Source organism: Lepidochelys olivacea (genome assembly GCF_965140295.1).
Source record: "Lepidochelys olivacea isolate rLepOli2 genome assembly, chromosome: 11".
Lineage (NCBI taxonomy): Eukaryota > Metazoa > Chordata > Testudines > Cheloniidae > Lepidochelys > Lepidochelys olivacea.
The window spans coordinates 62,930,783-62,956,640 of NC_140421.1; the positions used below are offsets into that span (position 1 = coordinate 62,930,783).

The 25,858-nt window shown below is 39.3% G+C and overlaps 1 protein-coding gene across 2 annotated transcripts in view; it reads right to left on the bottom strand.

The window, feature by feature from the left end:
- Positions 1-1,107: 1,107 nt before the first annotated feature.
- NDUFS1 (NADH:ubiquinone oxidoreductase core subunit S1) overlaps positions 1,108-25,858 on the bottom strand; it is a 29,407-nt gene continuing 4,656 nt past the window's right edge. For both annotated transcript variants that reach the window (XM_084643113.1, XM_084643114.1), the window contains exons 2-19: positions 24,192-24,259; positions 22,471-22,562; positions 19,539-19,646; positions 17,129-17,205; positions 16,468-16,549; positions 16,214-16,344; positions 15,114-15,299; positions 14,418-14,552; positions 13,826-13,940; positions 12,689-12,834; positions 11,807-11,935; positions 8,474-8,603; positions 7,475-7,635; positions 4,377-4,531; positions 3,486-3,661; positions 2,551-2,685; positions 2,299-2,371; positions 1,108-1,819 (exon numbers count right to left, since the gene is read on the bottom strand). In XM_084643113.1, coding sequence (XP_084499239.1) covers positions 1,728-1,819; positions 2,299-2,371; positions 2,551-2,685; positions 3,486-3,661; positions 4,377-4,531; positions 7,475-7,635; positions 8,474-8,603; positions 11,807-11,935; positions 12,689-12,834; positions 13,826-13,940; positions 14,418-14,552; positions 15,114-15,299; positions 16,214-16,344; positions 16,468-16,549; positions 17,129-17,205; positions 19,539-19,646; positions 22,471-22,562; positions 24,192-24,255 — 2,187 coding nt within the window. In that variant the 5' untranslated portion in view covers positions 24,256-24,259 and the 3' untranslated portion in view covers positions 1,108-1,727. The remainder of the gene's footprint in view (positions 1,820-2,298; positions 2,372-2,550; positions 2,686-3,485; positions 3,662-4,376; positions 4,532-7,474; positions 7,636-8,473; positions 8,604-11,806; positions 11,936-12,688; positions 12,835-13,825; positions 13,941-14,417; positions 14,553-15,113; positions 15,300-16,213; positions 16,345-16,467; positions 16,550-17,128; positions 17,206-19,538; positions 19,647-22,470; positions 22,563-24,191; positions 24,260-25,858) is intronic.

The window sequence follows — 25,858 nt, forward strand, 5'->3', positions numbered from 1 at the left end:
GAGCTGTTCTAAGTTAACACTACATAAATTCATGTTCAGAATGTTATCTTCAAATTTAAAGGCTCAGAACCTTTACGAGCCTGCATACTACAGGAGCAAGGGATGAGATTTTCAAAAGTCACTTAGGTGACTTTGAAAAATTCCACTCCAGATGAATAAGCAAGTGTCTCATGATGCAATAGTTTGAGACTTACTACATAACTAACATGGTTTTACCTTTGGCTCAGAAAGAATAAAGCTATGCCCATAAGAATATGTTTACACGAGGATAAAAGCCCCATTGCATGGCTGTGGCTGGCAAAGGTCAGCCGACTCAGGCTCTCAGCGCTCAGATTGTAGGGCTAAAAATTGCCATGTAGACATTCAGGCTCAGGCTCGAGCCTAAGCTGTGGGACCCTGGGAGGCTGGAGGGTCTCAGAGCTCAGGCTCCAACCCGAGTCTGAATCTCTACCCAGCAACTTTTAGCCCTGCAGCTAGAGTCAGCTGACCTGGGCCAGCTGTGGGGTTTTTATCCCCCTGTAGCCATACCCTTTGAAAGCAATTCAGCCTGCACATAGCAAACTACAGGATAGGCTACTTAACTTTTTGCCCAAACTGCTGTAAATGCCTTTCAGTTTCAGGAATCTTGCCTGTAACAATATTTTGTCAGCCAAGGTGCTGGTGGTACTCAGTCCAAGACTGAATTTGAAGGATGCAGAAAATCAATGACTTGCAGTCTTTTTTTTTTTTTTTTAAATGATTTCAAAATAAGTTAGTATGCTATTTATATTTGACACATTTAATGAACGTTTTCAGATAATGCAAACTCTCCTTTCTTTACCTTGCAAACTGGCAGCTTTTGGGGCTTCAAGTTGATGCGACTTAACACTTGAAGTCACTCTGAAGCTACATCTTTTATTGCTTCTATAACAGAATGGAGTAATGCAGGGAGAAAAGAGATCAAGTCCAGATTTAAAGTACTCTAGGAATAAGCCCCTTCTCTAATCACTGCAACCTCCCTCATGGTAAGTGATTCAGGTTTTGTTTTGAGGGCTTTTTTGTGTGTGACAATCTTCCACTTTTTCTAAATAGAGAGCAATTTACCGAAGAAAGGCATCACTGAAAGACTACATGCCATACAGATTTTATTTCTTGCACGTATTTTCCGATCTTGACCAAATGAAAGAATACAAGCATCAGCAAATCTATTAGTTCTTAGTGCTGAGAGCTGTAAATGGGTGTATTTGAATGAAGAGGAAGGACATGTGTCACTCAGGGTGGTAGTACATGGGTTTTGCCTTCTGTATACAATGGTAGAATCTTTGCAACTACAATGGATGTTTAAAAGCGTCAAATAATTGAGATTTCCAGATGCACTGGAAGTAAAAGATTGGTTTCCAGAATTTTTGTCACATTAAAAACTTGTTTAAGATTTATGTTTAAATCTTTATTTTTATGCAAGAGAATCACAAGCCATACAAACCATTTACATAGGAAATTAACTGATTTTAATAATCTACCATGTTTGTACACAATCACCGTACTCATATTTTTTTAGGTCCAATAAATTGAGTGTTGTGTTTAATTTCCAAGCACACTGATAGCCCCATATTAGGTGATCTGAACTGTTTTCATGAAGATGTGAACATAAAGTGTAACACCATAAAATAACTGTTTTTTGAAAGTTAGTCATACCAACATATTACTAGAATATCTGATGGATTTTGGTAGTGGTGTGATTACATTCTTCAGCAGATGGATGGCTCTTCTACTGCCTGAGCACCTTCAATGACTGCTTTCACACACTTGGCCATTGTCTGGGATGCTCTACTGATTGGATCTGCAAAGACATTTATTTTGGTATTGAGTGTTCATTTCAGAACACAACCAATAGACCTACGGAGAGACCTAAAGTCATAAAACCCCATGGTTTACTAAAAATCTTTATCTGGGGAATATAAAAAACCCCACACACACTTAGTTGAAAATACAGGACCAAATTCTAGACCTTACTCGTACAAGTTTCCATTGAGCTCATTGGGAATTTTGGCTGAATAAGGATTACAAGTCTGTAGCATTCAGCCCTCTGATCTTAGATATCTCAGGTAAGAACAGTAGGTACAAAATTTTCCAAACAGAAGCATGGTGTATGTGGGTGTCCCTTTAAGGGGTCTTAATATTCTGGAAGCACCTTTACAATTAATTAATTATGCATCTGTGTGTTATAATGTAGCTCTAATGAAATAACACAGCAAAGCTATAAGAGTGAGATGAGTTAATACAATTCTACTTTCATCAAGTAAGGCTATGACCACATACCTGTCATATAGAAATCTCTAATTGTGAGCTGAGGTGGAACAAGAGGGTCAGCAAGCAACTGTTGATTCACTAACTGCAATGGAAAAGAAAGAAGGTATATTAGGAGATTAAGCAGTCACCTATGAGGCAGGACTGTGTTACCACAGTACTTTTTTGACTACGCTCTCCTGCTGTACAGTGCACTGTGTGCTTAGTACTACATATAAGCAAGCCTCTTACATAGTTTGATGCTCATAGTTTAAATGTTCATACCTTGGAGAGCTCATTCGCCTGGCTGAAGTAGTTAGCTTGCTCTACATCATCATATCGGACCAGGTTAGGAGAAACTTCTTCCAATCTGTTCCTTACTTGATCGAGGTTATCGTAAGGGAGGGTCACACCAGTTAGCTTTAAAAAAAAAAAAAAAGCCACAAGACTCCATCAAATCTAGTCCTCTGGCCAATACATATTAAGTATTTAAACATTAACTCAAATATCTACAATGAAGCAGGGAGAAAAGCTCCACTAATTTGAGGAGTGAATGACTAAAGTGCTAGTCCTGTGCTTAATTTGCAACATATTGTGTTGATCTCTTGATGCCAGTAATTAAGTTTTCTGGATATTAAGAGCTGGAGTCTGTCTGTTACTCAAGGAAGAGGGGAAGGACAAGGACAGAAGCGTGGCTTCTCTTCTACCATGCAAGCAGTAGAGTCAGATCTCTCTACAGCATTCAGGACAACACTACAAGAGACCGTGGTTGATAAACCATATCTCCTAGGGCCAGTTAGGATGTGTTCAGCCCTACCACACGTTATCAGCACACATACTGTCAGGGGATCCACACTGTTCCTTTTCGGGGAAGCAGTAAAGCATGCTCCCAGTCTGTCCTCCAGGTTGCTCTAGGGAATCCTGCCTTGGCTAACAGAATTTGCTGCAGTTAAAAGTCATCCATTATACATTCTCAAAGCATATCTAGGAGCTGTAATAATGTCAAAATCTCAGAGTGGAAAACACAATCCCATTTACCCCACAGACATCATTAAAGGCAGTCTTGCTTCATATTAATTCAGTCCCACACATACTCCCATGAGACTTTGTACCTACAATCCTGAACACAAATCTGCATTCTAAAAAAGGTACTGTAAACAGTTTCCAAGTTCCATTTAGATTCTTACTAGAGCTTTCAATTTCTAATACAGTTACAGTACCTCAGAGATGGCTCTAATAATTCTCCAGTCCTCTCTTGCCATGCCAGGAGGTGTTACTGCTACTTTTGTCTGCTGGGCCCTGCCCTCAGTGTTCACATATGTTGCAGATTTCTCTGTGTAAGCTGCTCCTGGGAGAATAATATCAGCCATGGGAGCGCCCACATCACCATGATGTCCTGAGGGAAAAAAATGGGAAGAGGAAAGCCAAGTTCTGACGGGAAGCTACACAGGAATAACTATAGGGCATCTGTAAGCATAATTCAAGAGGAATGATGTATGAACACATTAGAACTACTGTATTCCTCTTAAAAAGGAATTTTTCTTCTGAACTTTTGCTTGAGTAAATTTACTGTTCAGGAAAGACTGACAGCCCTGGAGATTAAAGTCATACTTGTCCATAACATAAGTAGCCTAGCTGGACCACAACCAGTGTCAAAAATGGAGATTGAACTATCATATCCATTCAATTCTTGGCCTTAGCTAAGACTGCTGTGGGAAAACATGGGTATCTAGATCATTGGTAATTACTACTTTTGTGACATGGACTGGAATGAGAACAGCCTTCCATTAGTAGATTTGACACCATGATCAAGAGGGTAAACCAATTTGTATTTTTTTGCCAATAACCCCAGGTATCCAGTGGGAAGGTTTGTTTTCCTAAAATATGAAATAGTCACTTCTCCCTGCAGCAGTTAAGTTCAAACATTTTTTCCATTTCCCAACAGAGGTGAGAAGGAGGAATGTCAGTGCCGTGTGAGCAAATTAAGTTTAAAAATATTTTGCGCTAAAGCTGATGATAAAAATAAAAAGCATGTGAAGTCATATTCATAATTGTGTCCTACTGGTTAAATTGTTTGAGGCAGTATTTCTTGAATTATTTGTTCTAATTACCCTGATAGATGATAATGCAATCCTTTGGCAAATCTTGACGTGTTATGCAACCTGCATCTGCCCCCAAAAGATACAGTACTTTGGGAGGGTTCTTCCGGATTGCATCCACTCCTGGTTTGAAACCTAGATCCAAAGCAGCTACTTGGCTTGCAACCCTGCAAAGACAGACAGACTTATTAAAGATTATAAAGTGTCAGGTTCTCCCCCACATTTCCTTTTCAACTTTGAAATATTTTAAAAGGGGCATACATCTCAATTTGACATTTAGTCTTTTTTTTTTTTTTAAAAACACAGTTAAAAGTAATGCTGATCTGAAATTTGATGAAACATTTATTGGAAAATACTGATTAGCTGAAACACACAAATTAAGTCAGTTTTGATTACTTTTGTTAGGAAGGTCTCTCACATCTAAGTCATAACCAGAGAGCTACACCCCAGTGGTTAGAGCACTCACCTGGGATGCAGGAGACCTAGGTTCAAGTCTCTCTCCTGGATCAGGCAGTGCAGGGACTTAAAAGTGGGTCTCCCACACATCCCAGGCGAGTATCCTGACCACTGGGCTTTTGGCTATTCTGGAGTGCGGCTCAAAATTGTGTACAAAAAAATATAGCTAAAGATCGGTCTTGTCCCGATGTGAAACGAAAAAAAAAAGGGTCAAAACCAACATTTCACAACTGAATTCTTATTTTCTGGCCAGCCCTAGTTAAAGAGTTTCTGTAGTACACCTGCAAAATGTCACATTCTCCATACAGAGTGTTGTCAAATACATTAAATTGGAAGGGAAAAAAAAGTCTATTTATACGCTTATAGTAATATTAGGTGTTACCTGTACTAATAGGCAAACATTTCAAAAAGAAAAAACATAATTTTTAAGTTAAGTTGACTCTGTGCCATTAATGCAGCCTTGCATTAATCTACTCACCCATGATGAGGAGGAGATTAGGTTTGCTTTTTTTGTTAACAGGGTAATGCTGGGGAAAAATAGATTTAAGCTTAGATCAGCTATTTTTTTGGACAGTTTTGGAGGCTGTGTTAACATTGCTACCCCTTTTGGAAAAATGCACAGCTTGTCCTCCATCCAACGATCCCTATATGGAATTTCCAAATACTTTGGTTTTAAAATCAAGGAAACTGACCTTTACACCCTTGAGCCCTTTTGAGTGCCCTCCACCCCATTTAAAAATAAATAAATAAAATAAAATAAAATAAATAGTTACATATGTTTATCTGCTACAATTACAAATGCACCTTTTGTTGGAGCACCCAAACTTTCTTATGATTGACCTTTCTTATGGATTTCTACAGTATGTGCATGGAAGTCTTAATACAGAAGAGACTACCCAAAGGTACCTCATACTACATGCCTTTTCAAATGTAGTATTTGGAGAGAATGACTTATTTTTGTTTCACCAATATTTTAATGTGAATTTTCTCTCTTTGCTATCAGTGTTGTATATTTAATTTATATTCAGGGGACCAAATTCTTCCCTCATTATACCAGTGTAAGTCTATTGACTTCAATGGAGTTACTCTCTCCAGATTTACACTCATGTAAAAGAGTAACTTCACTCAAGATATTCTCCTTTACAGGCATTGACAAACAGGTGTTTCAGATTTAAAGTATCTCAGTTACAGTCTTAAGCAGAAAACAGACTAGATGGAACTAGGGTTCTTGTTATCCTTAGCCCTGATCTACACTAGAACTTTAGGTCGAATTTAGCAGCATTAAATCGATGTAAACCTGCACCCGTCCACATGATGAAGCCCTTTTTTTCGACTTAAAGGGCTCTTAAAATCGATTTCCTTACTCCACCCCTGACAAGTGGATTAGCGCTTAAATCAGCCTTGCCGGCTCGAATTTGGGGTACTGTGGACACAATTCGATGGTATTGGCCTCCGGGAGCTATCCCAGAGTGCTCCATTGTGACCGCTCTGGACAGCACTCTCAACTCAGATGCACTTGCCAGGTAGACAGGAAAAGAACCGCGAACTTTTGAATCTCATTTCCTGTTTGGCCAGTGTGGCAAGCTGCAGGTGACCATGCAGAACTCATCAGCAGAGGTGACCATGATGGAGTCCCAGAATCGCAAAAGAGCTCCAGCATGGACTGAACGGGAGGTACGGAATCTGATTGCTGTATGGGGAGAGGAATCCGTGCTATCAGAACTCCATTCCAGTTTTCGAAATGCCAAAACCTTTGTCAAAATCTCCTAGGGCATGAAGGAAAGAGCCCCATCAGGCATTGAGATCTCAACCCAGAATTCCAATGGGCAGCAGAGACTGCGGGAACTGTGGGATAGCTACCCACAGTGCAACACTCCGGAAGTCGACGCTTGCCTCACTACTGTGGAAGCGCTCCGCCGAGTTAATGCACTTAATGCACTTAGAGCATTTTCTGTGGGGACACACACACTCGAATATATAAAAACGATTTCTAAAAAACCGACTTCTATAAATTCGACCTAATTTCGTAGTGTAGACATACCCTAAGTAGTAGTTAGTTCCTGATAGCAAACAGGCTCATTAGCAAGAATTATCTTAATAAGTAGTTTAAATGACTATCTGGATAATTTCCGGATCTTTTAATATCAAATCACAAAAGAATACACCTGGTTAACAGGGAACACTAATTTAGTAGACCACTTGATTAAAAAAGGCAAAAATCTTACCTGGAGAACTATACAATGCAGGAGAAGTATTAATTACCAGTCTTCTTAAGCACTATTGAAATTCTGCCTTTCCTCTATGTAAACAGTATTTGCTTACCAAGTAGCATTGGTTGTCTGTATGTCCTGCTAGGCACGATAGTGTATTATATTGTTAACCCCTCTCCTATTCTAAACCCAAATTTGCCTCTGTGCTAACAGTCCCAGTGACTAGCTGAAATGCTTGCTAAATCATGAAACAGAGGTTATGGAAGCTTTTCTGCTAGGTTATATTGTCTCTTAGTTTTAGGTGCTGCTTAATTCCACATATAAGCCTTGGCAAGCTAGAACCCGTGTGTTTGTACTGAGAAGTCTTCACACTTGGCATAAAGAGTTTAATATATACCACAGGTAGGTAAAGCAGAAAGGCTGTAGAAATGCTGTAGAACGAACCTATGAAGGATGTTCATAACTTTCCAGTCAGTACCAACTCCACTTTTTGTCCTAGCATTTTGTGCAATGCTGGAAACTGCAGCATGGATAGCTGCTCCATCACTGCGCTGAAGTGCTGCACTGCCTACCACCACCATTGGTTTTTTGGCCTGGTTAAGGACCTGAGGGGGAAAAAACCCACAATTTTAAAAAAAGAATGAATTCTCATTCTAAGGCAATGACATTGAATTTTGGTACAGAACAGGATTTCCAAGAAATTATTTATGAATAGTTTTCAGAGTAACAGCCGTGTTAGTCTGTCTTTGCAAAAAGAAAAGGAGTACTTGTGGCACCTTAGAGACTAACCAATTTATTTGAGCATGAGCTTTCGTGAGCTACAGCTCACTTCATCGGATGCATACCGTGGAAACTGTATGCATCCGATGAAGTGAGCTGTAGCTCACGAAAACTCATGCTCAAATAAATTGGTTAGTCTCCAAGGTGCCACAAGTACTCCTTTTCTTTTTATGAATAGTGTTACAGTAGTATGGAACATGAAAGAAAACAAATCCAGTGTTTTTAAAACACTATCCTTTCAAGCAAGCAGAGCTGCAGCTTTGAAATCATCCATCTATTTTATCTCTAGCAAAAACCTACAGATGTTGCTATAGCAAAGACTTATGTTATCTCGGCCAAAGCAGTGTTGTTCTGGGCCTTTTCCAGCTAGAAATTGTTTAACTGGAAACAACAGCGGCTGGAAGGGACAACTCAGCTCACTCAGAAGAGGACACGTGCTAGAGATTTATGATCATGAACGTTTCAGTTTCACACATTGGAAAGAACTTTCAAACCTCAGCTTTATGGTGAGCATATTAAACAATTTATAGAGAAACCCTGCTTTTTAACCATTACTACATCAGTGAAAACCGCCCTCCGAAAGAGCTTCTAAACACTGCACCAGTGAAAGATATAGTTATATTCTGACATATCTGAATAGGTGCATTATTAAGAAGCACATACCTTGATGAAGGAGTGTTTTTCTGAAGCAATGTCCTGGAGTATCTGTGGGGAATCTCCCAGATGATCATACGTGTAGGTCAGATCCACTGCACTGCCCACAAGAGCCACCTGCAGATCATTGTGAAGCCAGCTGGAAATATAGCAAGAACAAAATACAGTATAATTCCAGTTCTGAATTCCATTTATACAAAAATATATCCAAATCCACAGTGTCTCCTCTACGTAGCCCTGTTGATCACCCTGTTAATAACTTCATTTAACCTCTTAGTGCTAATCAATGAGTTTGTATCTGTATAGCGGTTCCAAACGACTAACTACAATTACTGAGGCCTGGTCTACACTAGGAAGGTAGGTCAGTATAACTGCATTGCTCAGGGGTGTGAAAATCCACACCTCTGAGTGACACAGTTAAACCAACCTAACCCCAATGTAGACAATGCTAAATTGACAGAAAATTCTCCTGTCAACCTAGCTACCATCTCTCAGGAAGGTGGATTATCTATGCTGATGGGAGAACCCCTCTCATCGACATAGGAAGCGTCTTTGCTGAAGCAGTGCAGCTGTGCTGCTGCTGCATTTTAAGCGTAGACAAGCCCTGGGGGCTTGTTTACACAATCAGATCACAGCAAGCTGAGCTGTAAGTCTACCCCACACTAACTGACCATGTGAACCCTGTAATGCACTTTGATCTCAGAAGCAGATGAAAGCACAAACTGTTAATGCGCATCAGCACGGTCCACATGGATAGCTAGTCTGCAATAGGCTAGTGCTGGGTAGAATCACATGCCACTTTACCACTAATTAATTGTTCAGATAGACCAGCCCCAAGACCGAATTCTGTTTCAGCAGAAACAGCAGCTTGGCAGGACTAGGTCAGTGAAAATGCAATTCAAAATAGCACTTCTGTTTATCTGAATGCCTGGTTATTCAAAAGTTTTAGATGTCCCCAGGCCAATGGGATTGGGCTGTACTGTTAAGACATAGAAAGATTGTTAGCCAAATCCAGTAAGATGATGATTCTAATGACAAGGCATACTGATGGAATTCTACAGAAGTTTCTTTTTTTTTAAATCTCACCTTTTTCTGCACATGTACAATTAAGTGCAATTTTGTGATTACCATGTAGATAATCTTTTTACTATAGTTGTTTCACTTCAGTAATAATACATATTCTGGGTTCCGCACTCTGAGTGCCTTCGATGGAACATCTGCACACATGTACACGCAGCATTAGGCCCTATGATTTTTCTTTGGTACAATGATATCATTGTACAAGAAGGATGTGGAAAAATTCGAAAGAGTCTAGCGGAGGGCAACAAAAATGATGAGGAGAGGCTGAGGGAACTGGGGATATTTAGTCTACGGAAGAGAAGAATGAGGGGGGATTTGATAGCTGCTTTCAACTACCTGAAAGGGGGTTCCCAAGAGGATGGCTCTAGACTGTTCTCAGTGGTAGCAGATGACAGAACAAGGAGTAATGGTCTCAAGATGCAGTGGGGGAGATTTAGGTTGGATATTAGGAAAAGCTTTTTCACTAGGAGGGTGGTGAAACACTGGAATGCGTTACCTAGGGAGGTGGTGGAATCTCCTTCCTTAGAAGTTTTTAAGGTCAGGCTTGACAAAGCTCTGGCTGGGATGATTTAATTGGGGATTGGTCCTGCTTCGAGCAGGGGGTTGGACTAGATGACTTCCTGAGGTCCCTTCCAACCCTGATATTCTATGATATCCTGTAGTCTCAGAATGCTACTAAATATATTCTTCTGCGTGACCTACAGCCCAGCTCTTAACTGCACAGAGAGTGAAGATGATATGCAGTAGGGGAGAGTTCCTGGAAAACTAAGTAACCTATACATTTCTGTGAGGCAGCACTCACTCTCACACTTTTTAGGGATTACCCATTTCAGTGCGGGTGATAGGAGGGAGAGGAGAGGAGCGGGGGAGGGATTCAGACTAGAAAGAAGATACAATCCTCCAGAGATTTCTTTAGTTTTTTGCAGCCTCTCATTACACTAAAATTATAAAAAGCCATTAAAAAATTCCATCAAATGCAGTTATAGAGATTTTCCCTTTTTCTATCAAAATTTTATAATCACCAAATTTAAAAAAAAATCAGTTAAGTGCATTGGGTCATCCCAAAACAGTGAGGAGGACTGGCATATCATTAAATGATGATAAAAAGGTACCAGGAAATCGAGGTTTGCAAAAATTTAATTGTACATATTTCCTAAATTTGCAATTTGTATGTTTGCCTCTCTCTAAAGAATTTAAGGTGTTCCCCCACACCTTCCCACACCTAGTCAAAGGCAACTGATGAAACAGATTCAAATCTGGCACTATTATTAGGAGACTGGAACCTACTGCTTTATATTAAAAAAAGTAAGCAAAAGCAAGTACAACTCAAGATAAGAGATGTTGCCATTTGTGGCTTACTTTACCCCAGCCAATTGTTGGCCAGTTATAGAAAATTACCAGTGCATATTCTATTAATAACTAATAAGATATAGGATTTAAGTTATGTAATTTTTCTTGAATCCTCTTAAATTCTAGAATTTAATATGGTAAATTGGATGAACTAAACAACTGAGTTACATTTAAAATCCAAAATGTATTTTTCCAAATCAAAATGGATGAAATTCTAAACTTCATCTGATTAAAAAACATTTTATTTTCAAAGACAGATTAATCACTTTTCTTATTCCTATTTTTCAAGCAATGAAGTCAACTATATCATCACTTATTACAAGTCATCAGGTCACACTTACTACAGCAACAATAATTTTAAAACTTCACTCTGTGTAGTGATAGCACTAAGCGGCATCCTTTTAGGAATTTGCTTCAAATAACCTTCTATAAAAATTAAATCTGAGGATTTTTTATTAGTCTGTTCTTCCCTTGATGCAGGTGAACTCCCATTAATGTTGAGAGAGTTAATGGCATATAATCTATGCAACGAAGGGGGAGGTGGGGAAAAGACCCTGTTGTCTGCATGTGCGCGCACACACCCACACAGACCCCTCACAAAAAACTAGCAAAAAGAAAAGGAGTACTTGTGGCACTTTAGAGACTAACCAATTTATTTGAGCATGAGCTTTCGTGAGCTACAGCTCACTTCATCGTCTTAAGGTGCCACAAGTACTCCTTTTCTTTTTGCGAATACAGACTAACACGGCTGTTACTCTGAAACCTGACAAAAAACTAGGATTACATCCTGCAAATGGATCTGCCTAGGTGAATGCTTGCACCCACACAGAGCCCCACTGCAGTGGTGTACATGGGTGGCTCTAGCCCCTACTTTGTAAGTATGGACTACCTCATCTCCATAAAGATACAAACCTCTTTCTAATTCTAGCATTAAACAGGGGTGCCTCAAAGCGTGGATTGGTGCCAACCAGAAGCAGGACATCTGCCTCCTCCACTCCAGCAATCTTGGTATTAAGCAAGTAGTTAGAGCGTAGGTCTGTGCTATAATATAAGAACACAAAGAAATTATCTTTACGTCAGAAAAACAGGAGGAGTGGGGACAAGGAGTTGTAAAGTCAGTAGCAGGGATGACAGTGGAGTGAAGTAAACTTAGATCTACAAATTATTTTTTCAGACAGGAAAAAGAACGAAGAGAATGCTCGATGCCAATGATACCACACCAAATCCAAAACAAAAACACACCCACTTACAGATGGGTAGCAGTAAATTACTACAATGTAGACATTTTCTGCTGTCTACCAATATAAGATGCTGTCAGCCTTCGTAGACTGGAAAATGCAACTTCATTGCTAGATTTATGTCGATATCAACACAGAGTATTATGGCTGCCCTACAGGTATAGTTCTCACAATAGCACACAAAAGTAAAGCTGGCTAAAGAGATCAGTTTATAGCACAGTAATCTAATGGGACAGCAAAAAGCTATTGTACTCTACTACCGAACTGCGGTTGTCCCATATTTATCAGATTTGCACCTCTATTACTGTAGAACCTACCAGTCCATCCACTCTAACATGCAGACTCGGAACAGTAATATTCTAGATGTGGTCTACTATTTTATTTCATGTCTCTACCCCTGGCAGATTTCAGAATTTTATCATGAAATGATTCATAGTTTATCAATATGCCATTAGCTACTGGACAATTCATATGCAAGATCTCTAAGAATGTATTAATACTCTCTAATTGGAAAACATAATTAAGAAAAGTATAAACTTTGGCTGTGTTATCTCACCCAGCTCCAGCATTAGGGAAGACCTCTTCAGTGCACAGAGTGTCAGAGTTTACTCTATTCAGTAAGTCTTTTAGAGCTACCAGTGCTTCTGCATCCACCAGTCCTCCTGCAATTGCAGCCACATTCTTACCTTGGACATCCTGCAGCTGTACAAAGAGGAACAAGATCTGTCTGACATATCTGTAAGTAACAACTGAAAACACACGCTCTCGCTCTCACCCACACACACTCAAAATAATAAGCTATGAAGCAGAGACAGCATCTGAGAAAGTACAGATAGCATCACAGTTCTCCTGTAAAAATGCTATGACGTAAGTCAGAATTTTGACCTGTCTTTTCATTTTTTAAAAAGTGAAATAAACTGCAACTTAGTAGTAGACAAATCCTCTATCACTACCACCACGCAAAGTACTCAAAAACGAGAACAGATAAAGGTGTAAGAATAGATACAATTATTAAAGAGCAATGAAACATTCATGCAGTACAACATCTTAACAGAAGAATTAGTGGCACAGAGAAAGTTTTAAACCAGACCTACCCAATCCACAATGTAACTGTTTTGGGAGGTTGGGGATGGGGGAAGATAGTGCATATCTGAAGATTTTTTTCATGGAATTAAACTGTGCTATCTCGGTAAATAGATTTGGGAATAGTCACTTCCTCCTAAATTTCTATAGGGGTAGTACAATATTTTATTTAAATTAAAACTGAGTTAGCATAATTGGGAGGAGAAAAATTAGCCTCGTATAATCATTAGTGTACAATCTAATCTAGTACCTTCGCTAAAAATAATCCAAAAGATTTTAGACAGTATCTAATGAAAAAATCTTTATAAAGTTATTCCAGAACAGAGGACCAAAAGTTCTCCAAAAAAAGTACCACACCTGAACTCAGAGTAATTTTTTCTGAATTTCTTCATTACCTATGAATTTTGTTAAGTGGAAACAAATTGTCTTCTAAGTAGGTATAATTCTCCAACATTATTCTTACAAAGTAAGACATTAACAGTAGATGGGTGTCTCCAGTCTTCATTATTTGATTTCCTAGGCTTCAGATCAACTGGTACAGTAATTTGCCCAGCTGCACAGAAGTATTATAATACCCTAAAAAAGAGAGAGACATGCAAATATTTCTTACCACTCCAGCAACACGAGTCAGGGCATCTTCCCAGGAGGTGTAAACAAACAGCCCTTCTTCATTTTTGACCATTGGTTCAATAAGCCGCTGGCGTTTCAAACCATCGTACGCAAACCTGGATGAAGAAAGCCACATGAGCACTATTAAAAACACTAAGAAGAAGATGTGCTTTTATAGTACAGGCAATATAATTAATTGTGACGCAGAGGTCTACAGAGTGAGTGAAATGTGACCAAAACCACAGCAGCCTTTGGTTCGGATATCACAAACAGTTGGAATGAATAACCTATCATGAAGACAGACTAATAAATTACCCAAAAGTCGAACCTTTTGAATGGAAATAAAATGAAGGTGTCAACTCTCCCCTTTCAACATATAAAAACAAATTTGTCAGCCACAAAAACTTTAAACGTTACTACAGTCAAGGACTACAAAATATATATATATATTTACAGCATCATATAAAAAATTCTTAGTTTGCCAACAATGCCTTTAAAATATCAAGTGTAGAACTCAGAGGTCAGTGCTATAGACAGTATTTCTGGTACACTGTGAAAATGCCCCTTTAAAAACAATACATATATACTTGTACCTTGTTTTGTCAGAGATCCATTCCTCATTGATGTCTTCATGCAATCTTGGCAAAATCCTCATCACTTCTCCAGTCCTTGTGCTCACCACAATGTTACTTCCAACAGCATCAAGAACATCAATGGACTCAGTCTTTCTGTGGGGAGGAAAAGGCACAGAAACGTACAACTCATGCATTGTTAGGTGATTGTTCAAAAAGCAATAGAAGTCTATAGTCAAAGGTCACAAATGTTGTATGTAGGTTTTCAGCATTATCAGATATATCTAACATTAAAGATTTGTTTCCTAAGCTATATTGTAAATCAGACTTTCACCAGTCACTGGACTGTAGAATTTGATCTTTCATTTAAGCACCGTAGATTCAACCGCTGGCACAATTTAGGGAGAGCTGGAAGTCTGAGACTATTTTGATCCTCCTGCCTCCCAAACTGCTAGAGATATAAACATATGTAATTTAGAATGACCAACATCTATAGGATGAATGTACTCCTCAATTTAATTGACTTGGCATCAGTCAAAGTAACTAACTCAATCTAAATCAGAGACAAACACAAAACCAAAAAAATTAAGTCTGTTACAGCACTTTCAATTTCTCTTACAATAGTAGTATGAATATTTATAGTGAGTAAATATTAAAGAGCATAAGAAAGATAAACAGACATTAACTTGCATTCAATGTACCACTTAAAATACATACCGTGTCTCCCAGGGACGGGCAGTAAAGGCATATGGCTTGGAGGTAAGGGCTCCTACTGGGCAGATGTCAATAACATTGCCTGATAACTCAGACATAAACATTTTTTCAACGTAAGTGCCAACTTGCATCTCATTTCCTCTGCCTGTTGTTCCCAAGTCATCTACCCCTGCAATCTCACTAGCAAACCTGTTGGATGCAAATAAAGTGTAAAAAACAAAATATGTGTATCAATATTACATGTTTTTAATTCTTAATCTTTTTATCTTTCAGTATCAGTCTCTGGAAGAGAAGACATACCTACAGAAAAAAAAAGGACAGGCATCTAAATAGATTAGAAAGTCCCTATGTATATAATACAATGATTCTATGGTACTAATAGTTGGAAATAGTAAAAAGCAATTATACTGTGTGTGTATAAACACAAAGACATATCCAGCAACAGTTCACATATAGGAATACTAGCTTGCTGAATTTCATTGGGGTGGGAGGAGAAAGGTGATTCAAGGAACTGGCAACTGGTTTAATGGAGTTTGATTATCAGTTTGAATAGAACCCAGCTAAGCAGTAACCAGAATTTCTCACACAAGATAGGCAGAGAAAACTGTGTCTGATCCATACCTGGATAAAGTTCAGGTTCACATTAAATGATGCTGAAATCTAAAAAGCTATCCTCCTGAGATTTTAGCCTCAGACTGCTGTCACCTTGAGGTCACAGTCTTGGGACAACGGCTGTTTCAGACTACAGTTTCATACAAACCAGACCTGAAGAAAAGGTCCCTTCATATTTTGGGACCTGCTCTGGAATATAAACCACAGGGCTGGCTCTGAATTTGGAGTTTCGTTCAATTTTCTTGCTTTGGTCATCTCTAGTTGGTACTGTCTGACAGTTATTTGGTGGTTTGTGAGAAATCAGTTGGTTGTCTCCATCAGACACCAACATGTCTCCTTGCACCTTGGTTGCAATCACGTAAGAGACCAAGGATTGAATGCCATTGGTTTAGCATTTTTCATGATGCATTAGCAACAATGAATATTTTAAAGATAGTATTCTCTCCAATGGAAAAATATAACGGGGGAGAATCTAAGCAGAAAGATATTACCTGATACACCGAGTGCACTGTATACACCGAGTCATAATTGTTTTGACTAGTGGGCCAATGTTCTTGTCTTCAACTGCACGTTTTCCCTCTAAAAATCTACTCCTATCATTGCCAAACATCATTGATTGGTCCTAGAATAGGTAACAAAAAATAGTTGAACCCATGTTACTGAGAAATGTAGTTTCACCTAAGACAATTAAAGAGATAAATGTTAGTAAATAAGAAGTGTAAAATACTTGAACTGGACTTTGTACCTGGAGGTCACACTCTCCTCCCTGATCACAGATTGGACAGTCCAATGGGTGGTTTGCCAGCAAGAACTCCATTACACCCTCTCTGTTGGTGTCAGTAGTTACAGAGTTAGTGTCACAGTTATACATTTTTACCCTGCAGTCTAGACTATTAATGGCAGACAAAGCCTTCAGAGCATTAAAAACAGATACTTGTGTCATTATCACTAAAATGCCAATTTGTGTTTAAAAAACAACAGACTGGGCTAACTGAATGACCTGGGTAACAGTAATGAGAAATGGGCCTTCATCTCCAGGTTACCGTTTTGTGTTTGCCACAGTTTGGAGGTGATTAAAAGTTGTTACAATCAAATGGTTATGTAGTAGCCTAGCCACATCACAACACCAGGATCATCACTACCACCCTTGTTAGCATTCTCAGCCAAGAGACTGGGAAGAATTGCATGGACATGGATTTATTTTAAAATTTTAACTAGAAAGTAAACTCTCTCTACAGACAGCTTTATAGTACATTGCAAATAAAGTTAAAAGCAGTACTTTAAGTGTCTTTATTTAAAAAAAAATCAAAGCTGATTACTGCATATTTGTTAAATTAGGCAATAGACTACACAGCCTTCTCTTCCAATAATAAAATAAGCAGGTACATGAAGTCAGATGCAGATACCTTGCTTTCCTGGACTTCTCAGAATTTGTCAGTATGTTCCAACCCTTCATTACTGGCATTGCACAAGCAGCTACTGGCTGCAATCATAATAGGAAAATGCATCAAGAGATCTCCTCTTACAGCAAAGAGTGAATTATTCATATATAAACTGGTTATTAATCCAACATCTTGTAGAAAATACAGGATACAAACATATTTGCCACAAAACATAGAAAATCTACCCAATGTAAAAACATAATTGACTTTGGTTTTGAAGTCTTCTCTCACATTCTTTTTGAGAATCTGAGACTTAAGCGGTTAATTTTGCCATGATCATTAGGAGTTTTGATTTCATTTGTGGTTTTAGCCTATTTTGTTCATTTTAAAAAGAAAAAAAAAGTTACACTGCACCAAAAGGAGAGAATGCAACTCTGAAAAAGTTTGTGCTGTTGACACAGGGCTCACCACTGAATCCTGCACCACTGAAGTCAATGGGAGTTTGGTACACAGACTTCAATGAACACATAATGCAGTAACACAGAGGGCTAGTAAAAAAACTGCCATTTCAGTCAGGGACTAAGTTGTAGGCCCCAATCATTCAGTTAGATCCATGCAAGATCCAGGGCAAGTTCAGGGCCCTAGTTTGTATATCAAATGGCCACCTGCAGTTATAGTGTGAGTTTTGAAAGATTATAACAAAGTATAAACATGTATTTCTGAAAGATATACAATAAAGTAGTAGTTTCCAACCTGTGGTCTGCAGACCGCCAGGTGGTGCAGACTATGTCTAAGGCAAGGGTGGCCAACCTTAGCCTGAGAAGGAGCCAGAATTTACCAATGAACATTGCCAAAGAGCCACAGTAATAAGTCAGCAGCCACACCTCCCATCCACAGCCCCGACAATCAGCACCTCCCTCTCCCTCCCACCTGCCGCAATCAGCTGTTTTGCAGTGCGCAGGAGGCTCTAGTGGGGATGGGGGAGGAGTGAGAGCATGGCAGGCTCGGGGGAAGAGGCAGAGTGGTGGCAGGACCTGGGGCAGAGCAGAAGGTTGAGCAATGAGCATCCCCAGGCACACTGGAAAGTTAGCATCTGTAGCTCCGGCCTCGGAGTCAGCGGCTAGGCAAGGAGCCGCATATTAACCTCTGAAGAGCCGCATGTCGCTCCAGAGCCACAGGTCGGCCAACCCTGGTCTAAGGGGTCTGCGAAAAGTGACTATGAGCTGGTCTATGTTACCGCTTAAGTCGATTTAAGGTATGTTGCTCATGGGTGTGAAAAAGACACCTCCCTGAGCAACATAAGTTACGTCGACCTAAGCAATGTCCACACCGGTGCTATGTCGATGGTAGATGCTCTCCTGTCGGCATAGCATGTCTTCACCAGATGTGCTACCGCGGTGCAGCTGTATCTGAGCAGCTGCACTGATGCAGCCTGGTAGTGTAGACTTGCCCTATGAAAATAAAGTGTCAGATGCCAGAAAAGGCACTCTGTTTCTCTAATCAGTCAAAAGAATGCAAATACCCCCACCGACAGGTCAAAACCAGAAGTGGTGGTGTTACCACAGAATCCCACAGTTTAGTGCCCTTTCAAATGCAGGGTGGTGCGGGGGGAGGACTTGTGAGATTACAGCCACTCAAAAATTTACTTCAGCCCCCCCCACCCCCTCCACGTAGCAGCTGCCACTGTCTGGCTGCCCTGCTCTGAAGGCAGAGTGCCTGCCCAGGGTGCCCAAGAGCAGCCCCCAGTCCATGTCCCTGCCCACTGGGATGCACCGCTCAGCACAGGTGGAGGGCCCAGGAATCCGCACAGCAGCCTGGACTGACCCACTCCAGCAAAGGTTGCTGGGCCCCACTCCCTGCAGTCACTGCTCCCAAAGGCTCTGCCAGTCCTGGAGCTGGGTCCCCCACAACCCAGGTGGCTGTGAGCACTGCCCAGCTCTGGCCTCCGATGGGGCCGGGAGGGGAAGGAGAAGGCGGCATGGAGAGGAGCAGGGCCTGGTAGTAAGGAGGGGCTAAGGCCCATGTCAGCTCCCCCACCAGGAAGAGGCTGGTATTGCCCCTGGCCAAATGGCGTGCTGAGCACGGACAACATTTGTAGCTGAATTCCATTCAGATAGTTTTCACTTTACGACTTCTATGACAGGGGTCCACAGACCACGTGTTGAATTTCTAAAGGGGTCTGCACCTCCATTTGAAGTTTTTTAAGTGGTCCACAAATGAAAAAAAGGTTGAAAACCACTGCAGTAAAGCATTGCCATTCTTTTACAAATGGACATAACATTTTGGGGTGTAGATAAATGCAGAAAAATAATCTTCTTGCAACATCCACATTATAACTACAAGTTGTTTCGCAATTACTTACTCTTCAAGTTTTCAGTAGAGTCCTGCAAACTCTTAGAAAATAATACAATTTCAGTACAGAAGAGTTACATACCTTGGGTGCTTTCTCTATCTCCACAAGGCACATCCTACAGTTTCCCGCAACAGACAATCGATCATGGTAACAAAAGCGAGGTATCTGCATTCCAACCTTTTCGCAGGCCTAGAAAAGGAAGAAATAAAGAAAATTAAGCTACCGAATTAGCTCTTATGACCTTGGTTCAACTGAAATGCAACTGAATTTTCAATTCTAAAATTTCTCATCAAAGAATTAAAAATTGTTTTGATTTTCACAGAGTGTGTGCTCACTGTATATCTCTTCGGCTTATGCAAGGTTAGTTCCAGAAGTTTGCCCAAAGGGGAGAGTAGCAAGTCAATAATGATAAATAAGGAGTTGGGGAGTGACAGAAAAATTGGACCCAAGGAGAAAGAATTCTTCTCCCCTTTTCAGTAGATAGTGTATTAAGAACTGCAGTAATAAAAAGAATATTTGTATTTTGTTGTTCTGCAGTAACAAACTCACAAGAAAGTATGCACTATATCAAGAAAGGTACACAGGGGAGGAAAGCTCCAATAAGACTTACAGGAAGAAGGAAAGTAAGAATGAATTTGGAAAGTGGTAGAAGATATGAAGTAAAAAAAAAAAAAGACAGGCATAAGAAACCCCAAAACAGTAAAATATGACATGGATGTCCACTAAAATCTCACTGAGTGCCATGAAGATTATAGTGGTTCAAAGTGCCACTTCACACATTCACAGAAGAAGCCCAAACCCTGAGAAAATTTAGTAAGGCTTTTGACACAGTCCCAAATGACATTCTCATAAGGAAACTAGGAAAATGTGAATTACATGAAATTACTACAAGGTGGGTACAACTGTTTGAAAAACTATTCAAAGAGTAATTATCAATGGTTCACTATCAAACTGGGAGGACATATCTAGTGGGATTTCACAGGAATCTGCCCTGGGTCCAGAACTAGTCAACATTTTCATTAATGACCTGGATAATGGAGTAGAGAGTATGCTTATAAAACTTGCAGATGACACCAAGCAACTTTGGAGGACAACATTAGAATTCAAAACAACCTTGACAAATTGGAGAATCGGTCTGAAATCAACAAGATTAAATTAGATAAAGAGAGCGCAAAGTACTACACCTTTCAGGAAGGAAAAATCAAATGCACAGATAGGGACTAACTGGCTGGGCAGAAGTACAGCAGAAAAGGATCTGGGAGTTGTGACGTTTTGGAGATTACGCAGATCAGTAAGGAGTTCTGTAACTGCCTGCCCTGTATCGCTGGTATGCCTTAATGCTGGGCTCAGATTCCTGACACCGGGACTCTGCCCACAAGCACAAGGTCTCACCCTGGCTTCCACCAGCCTACTTATTCCTTTCTTGGTGACACCAACAGCCTTTCCAGTCCAGAGTCTCCCGAAATCCATCCTCCCCAAGTTCTTAACAACTAGACACTCAGACAGTTCCCCTTTGGTTCATCATCCCAGAACCAGCTCCCACTATTATACCCGCTCACTTTGGGACACACACTCATAAAGTTTGTACCAGAGACTTGCTAGGATTAAAAATAAACAAAGTTTATTTAATCGAAAAACGACATATTCAAAGATGAAATAGTAAAGGAAAGCAAACATACAAGTTACACAGAAAAACAAACAAACAAACAAACAAAGATGCAACCTCAGGTTTTACATTTCTATATTGTATTAGAAAAAGGATTTTATCTAAGTTACCTATTGCCTTTGAACAGTTTCCCCAGCATAACCCCAAGCCCAGTGGTTCCAGTCACGCCCCCCTTACCATTAACAGAATCTATCTGTGCCACCCTCCCACCCCATTACTGCACAGCCAAGGCTTCCTCAGCAGTGAAGCTTGGGCTGAAGGCAGAGCTGGGGAAGGGAGAAAAGCTGGGGCTAGAGGCATGATGCTCCCTCTCCTCCTCCTCCCCCATGAAAAATCCTTTATTTAACTGGATCCTGGATTTACACTAAATAAATAACACTGCCACTAGATGCTGCAGAGGTATTCAAAATGAAGATAGATGTCACTTTATTAATTATAATTATTATTAAATTATTAATTCATTAATATGAACTTTTGGTTCACTATCAACTTCTACAAAAAAAGAGTCTCATGTCAGTAGAGCAGAGAGGTACAGCTGATTAAGCAACAATGGAGCCTAAGAGAAATACTGCATTGGGCTACTAGCTGGGAATTGTAAAGCCACAACCATCTGAATGTAACTTGAACCAAGACACAATTCTGCCCTCTGAAATGAACCCTGGCTGCATACTTTATGTGCCATTTCTCCGTATCTGGTCCCTTCTCATTGCTCCTAAAAAGTTAGTTTAGAAAAAAATAGTGGTCCAGTTGCAATGCTAAGCATAGCTTTGAAAAGTCTGAATCCCATTTTGACTTCAGACTCTTTTTCCCCCTCAGGCCAGGAAGAGTGAAACTACAGCAAAGGCATACATGGAGTTCTGAGCTACAAGATCTGGGGCAGGAAGGGAAGCTATATCTTGCATATCATTTAATTAAGTATAGCACAGAGTAGAGGGCTCTCAAAGAGTCCAGCTCAGCCCACTATAAGAAGAGCAGTAGTACAATTCAATAGCCTATTAGCCACGTGTGGCTAGTGGCGAACGTATTGGACACCGCTGATCTAGAATTTAGTTAAAGCTTGTCTGAATCCATTTACAGCACTATAGTAGTTATCAATTTGAATTCCTCCTGACACACCTTTCTTTAAGCTAATCAGGTCAGATTTTGCTTTCTCAAATGTAAAGCTTCTACAAGGGATCATCCCATATTAAGTTCTCTGGTGGGCAGCAAAACCACCTACACAGAACTGCCATGAGACACGCAAAGTGTTCAGTTACATGAAGTGTAACACAATGACAATATACTGTTACAAATTGGGGGGGTTGGGGGGCAGCAGGTAGTCAGACGCTGGTCTAGAATTTTTTCTACCTGAAGCACTGTAGTTCCTGGTTCTACCAAGACAGGCTGCCCATCAACGAACACCTCTATCAGGTTGCTGGCTGCTGTAGTGGTTGTACGCACTAAAAGATACAAGAAAAAAAAAAACCTGAGAATTTAAGTTACTGCTAAATGGGATACGCAGTATTCTTGGTATCTTTATTCTAATTGGTTGACCAGAAAGGTTAACACCCAAACCTGTGCTCCAAAAGTATTTTATTAGTCAGTTGTCCACATACTGGAGGCTACTTTAATTAAGAAGTTGGCATGTAGATATCCTGGTGATGGGCACCATAAAAATCCATAGACAGGATTACTGCAGGCAAATTTCTTACATAATACTTACTAATGTTTTGACAGTTATGCCACCTATTATACCAGCTATTTCAAGAATAAACCAAACAAAAAAAATATAACCCTGATTTCCATTAGCTTATCTAAAATTCTTATTCCTCATTGCATCTCATCTAGCACAGTTGGCATTGCTATGTCTTCAACCATTATGAACTAGGATGCGATCAAAAGCTTATATTATTTCTTCAATTCTTCATTATTTCTTCAGCATGCCTATCAAAACTCTAGGCATATGATCATTATGTAAAAATACAACATTGCAATAATTAATGTAAGTTAACAATTTCAAAAACACCACCAAACAACAACAAAGTGGATATTGCCGAGGGCTGGTATCACTTGTGAAGCTCAGTGAGACATTAGTTCTAACATGAGAGAGGAAAAATACAGAGAATAGCTGATGGTCAATTTTTAAAAGCAAATTCATGATAATTCATGTGTTTTCTTCTGCACTATCTTTCACACAAATTCACTGATAATTGCAGATTTAAGGTATAACATAGCTTTATCCCCCACAAAATGGCTTTTTAAATGCATGCCACATAAAATATTAAAGTGTGCTCTCTTTTTGCTTTGACAATTGCAATGTTTTTCATATGGCAAATTATGGGGATTTTAAAAAAAATACGTCGAAGTGGCTAATATAACACACCTGTAAACATTCAGCCATTCAGACTGCTTAAGTGGTTTAGAGTTTCTATATCTCTCCTGGAAAGTCAATCTCTAGATACTCCAGTGCATTGTGAGTGGTGTGGGGGAATGAGGGAAATTTTAAAGGACATTAGTACCAATCACAGTCAAGACATTCTTCTTTCACATGATTCAGTGTAGCTTTAAATGGGAGGGAGCCGTAGACAGGGCGTTCTCCATGAAGGCCCGTTGGCTATGGAATTCACTTCCTATTGGGCTCTTACAAAGCCAGACTTGTTGTTACCTTCCAGCCATACCAAAAGTCCATTTTTTCTCCTCAATGCATTTGGAAAGCATGCAGGTTGAGGGGTACAAGGATTTTATTGTTATGTTTGTTGGCAAGTTAATGTTAATAATAAAGGGTAGTGTAGTATGAGCAACTTATTGAGGGATGTTTCACATTATTTAACATTGTTAACTTCAGGATATGTAAAAGCTTCCAAAGCCTAAGATGGGTGCTTAGTTATTTGTATTTATAAAAACAACTATAATAGCTAGTACAATCCAAACACCACCAGCAACAAGAGCACTATATAAAACCCAGAGAATGGTAGGAAATTTGTATAATAACCTCAATATACAATGCCTTCTTTACGTGCATTGTATCACTCTGTATAAGCAGGGAAAGGATTCTCATGCACTTGTGTATAAAATGCAGGCAGACTCACCACATCCTTTGGTGGACTGAGTGACACCAGCTAAGGCCCTGCGGACAGCAGGTAGTCGCAGCATGATGCTGAAAATTAATACAAGAGAAGTTAGTGGGTTAAATTTTAGCAATTAAGATCTATCCTGATATTTCTATGAAGGTGGATAAAAATACATAATTTAAATTAAATACAGGCTTATTTTTTAAAAACAAATCTATTTAAAATTAAATATGAAGTTAACATCTATGTTAGGCCTAAATTATATATTATATTATGTTGAAATAATTTAAATTAAATACAAAAAATATTAAGCAGTATCTTTGTGCCAAGTTTTAAAGACAGTCAACAACTGAACAGGTGGAAGTTAATGACTAAGCATCAGGAACCAGAGCTTGTTGAAGTGCTACCCCAGCTTTTGACAACAGTGCCACCTTCTGCAGGCACAGAAAGCACACATTTTTCATTTCAGTTTGTTCAGCTAGCTCAGTTTAATGACTAGTACACTCAAAGTTAAGAAAGCACCTGGAGGTTGTAAGAGCAGGCAAGCTTGTTTTCCTTTTCCAATCTATGACTAAATACTAGATGTGAGAATGAGATCTACTAGTTCTAAAATCTTGAAGGACATGGTGACCAGAAACAATCAGTTCAATTCACTAGCTACAGATAATACTTCGTTTAGTGAAGTTAGTATTAAATGCAAAACATGTTTTGATAAACTTTTTCTCTTAAACAATATTAAAATGTTTTTGTGCCCTGATTTTGAATTTCCATCCAAATAGAGCGTAAACACACAGAGCAAAAAACAAAAACAAAACAAAAAAAATTTAGTAAGAAGTTAAGCGATATAACTGCTTAAATATGTGTGTTTAGATATAGCGTATTCCGCTGGATATCAAAAAGAAGCAACAAATTTAGAGTAAAGGCTATATTTAGCTGAAAATCAGCATGTTTTAACAGTTACCAACCAATAAGAATCAACTTTTTTTTTAATAAAGGAAAGCAACTAAAAAATGCAAATACAAAGCATGATTAAAATCAATGGATTTAAATCAAAATCTGCTTACTGATTTAAATCATGATTAAAAAGGGTGATTTAAATCAGCTTTAATTTAAATCAATCTGCCATGATTTCTCCAGATCTTAAATTTTTAATTTGTATGCGAGACTGTTCCATACAAATTACAAAAACTTTTGTATTATATGTCCAAAGCAATGTGTAGTGACAGGACCAAGAATTCTTGAGTTCTAATCCTGGCTCTGACAATGATTACCTCCATAGCCTTGGGCAAATCACTCAAGCTCAAATTTTCAAGTGCCCATTAATTCTGAGTGCCTAACTCAACACAGCCTAAGGCTAGAGTTTCAGAGGTGCTGAGCATCCGCTTACGTCAACGAGAGTAAAATGTGAGTACTGCTCTTCTGAAAATTGTGCCCCAAAAACTGAGGCATTCAAAGTTAGTGGACATTTTTGAACATGTGAGCCCAAGAGATTTAATACAGGTCACACTGTGAATCAATAGCAAGGATGCATAAAAAGCCAATGTCTCTTGATTTTCAGTCTTGTGCCCCCACCAACTGGTCAATGCTGGCTTCATATTCCAAACTAACAGGGAAGCTATCAAAATAAGAGTGTTTCCATTAGCATGCATGTCACTTTACAGAAAAAAGGTAGGATGACAAAATCT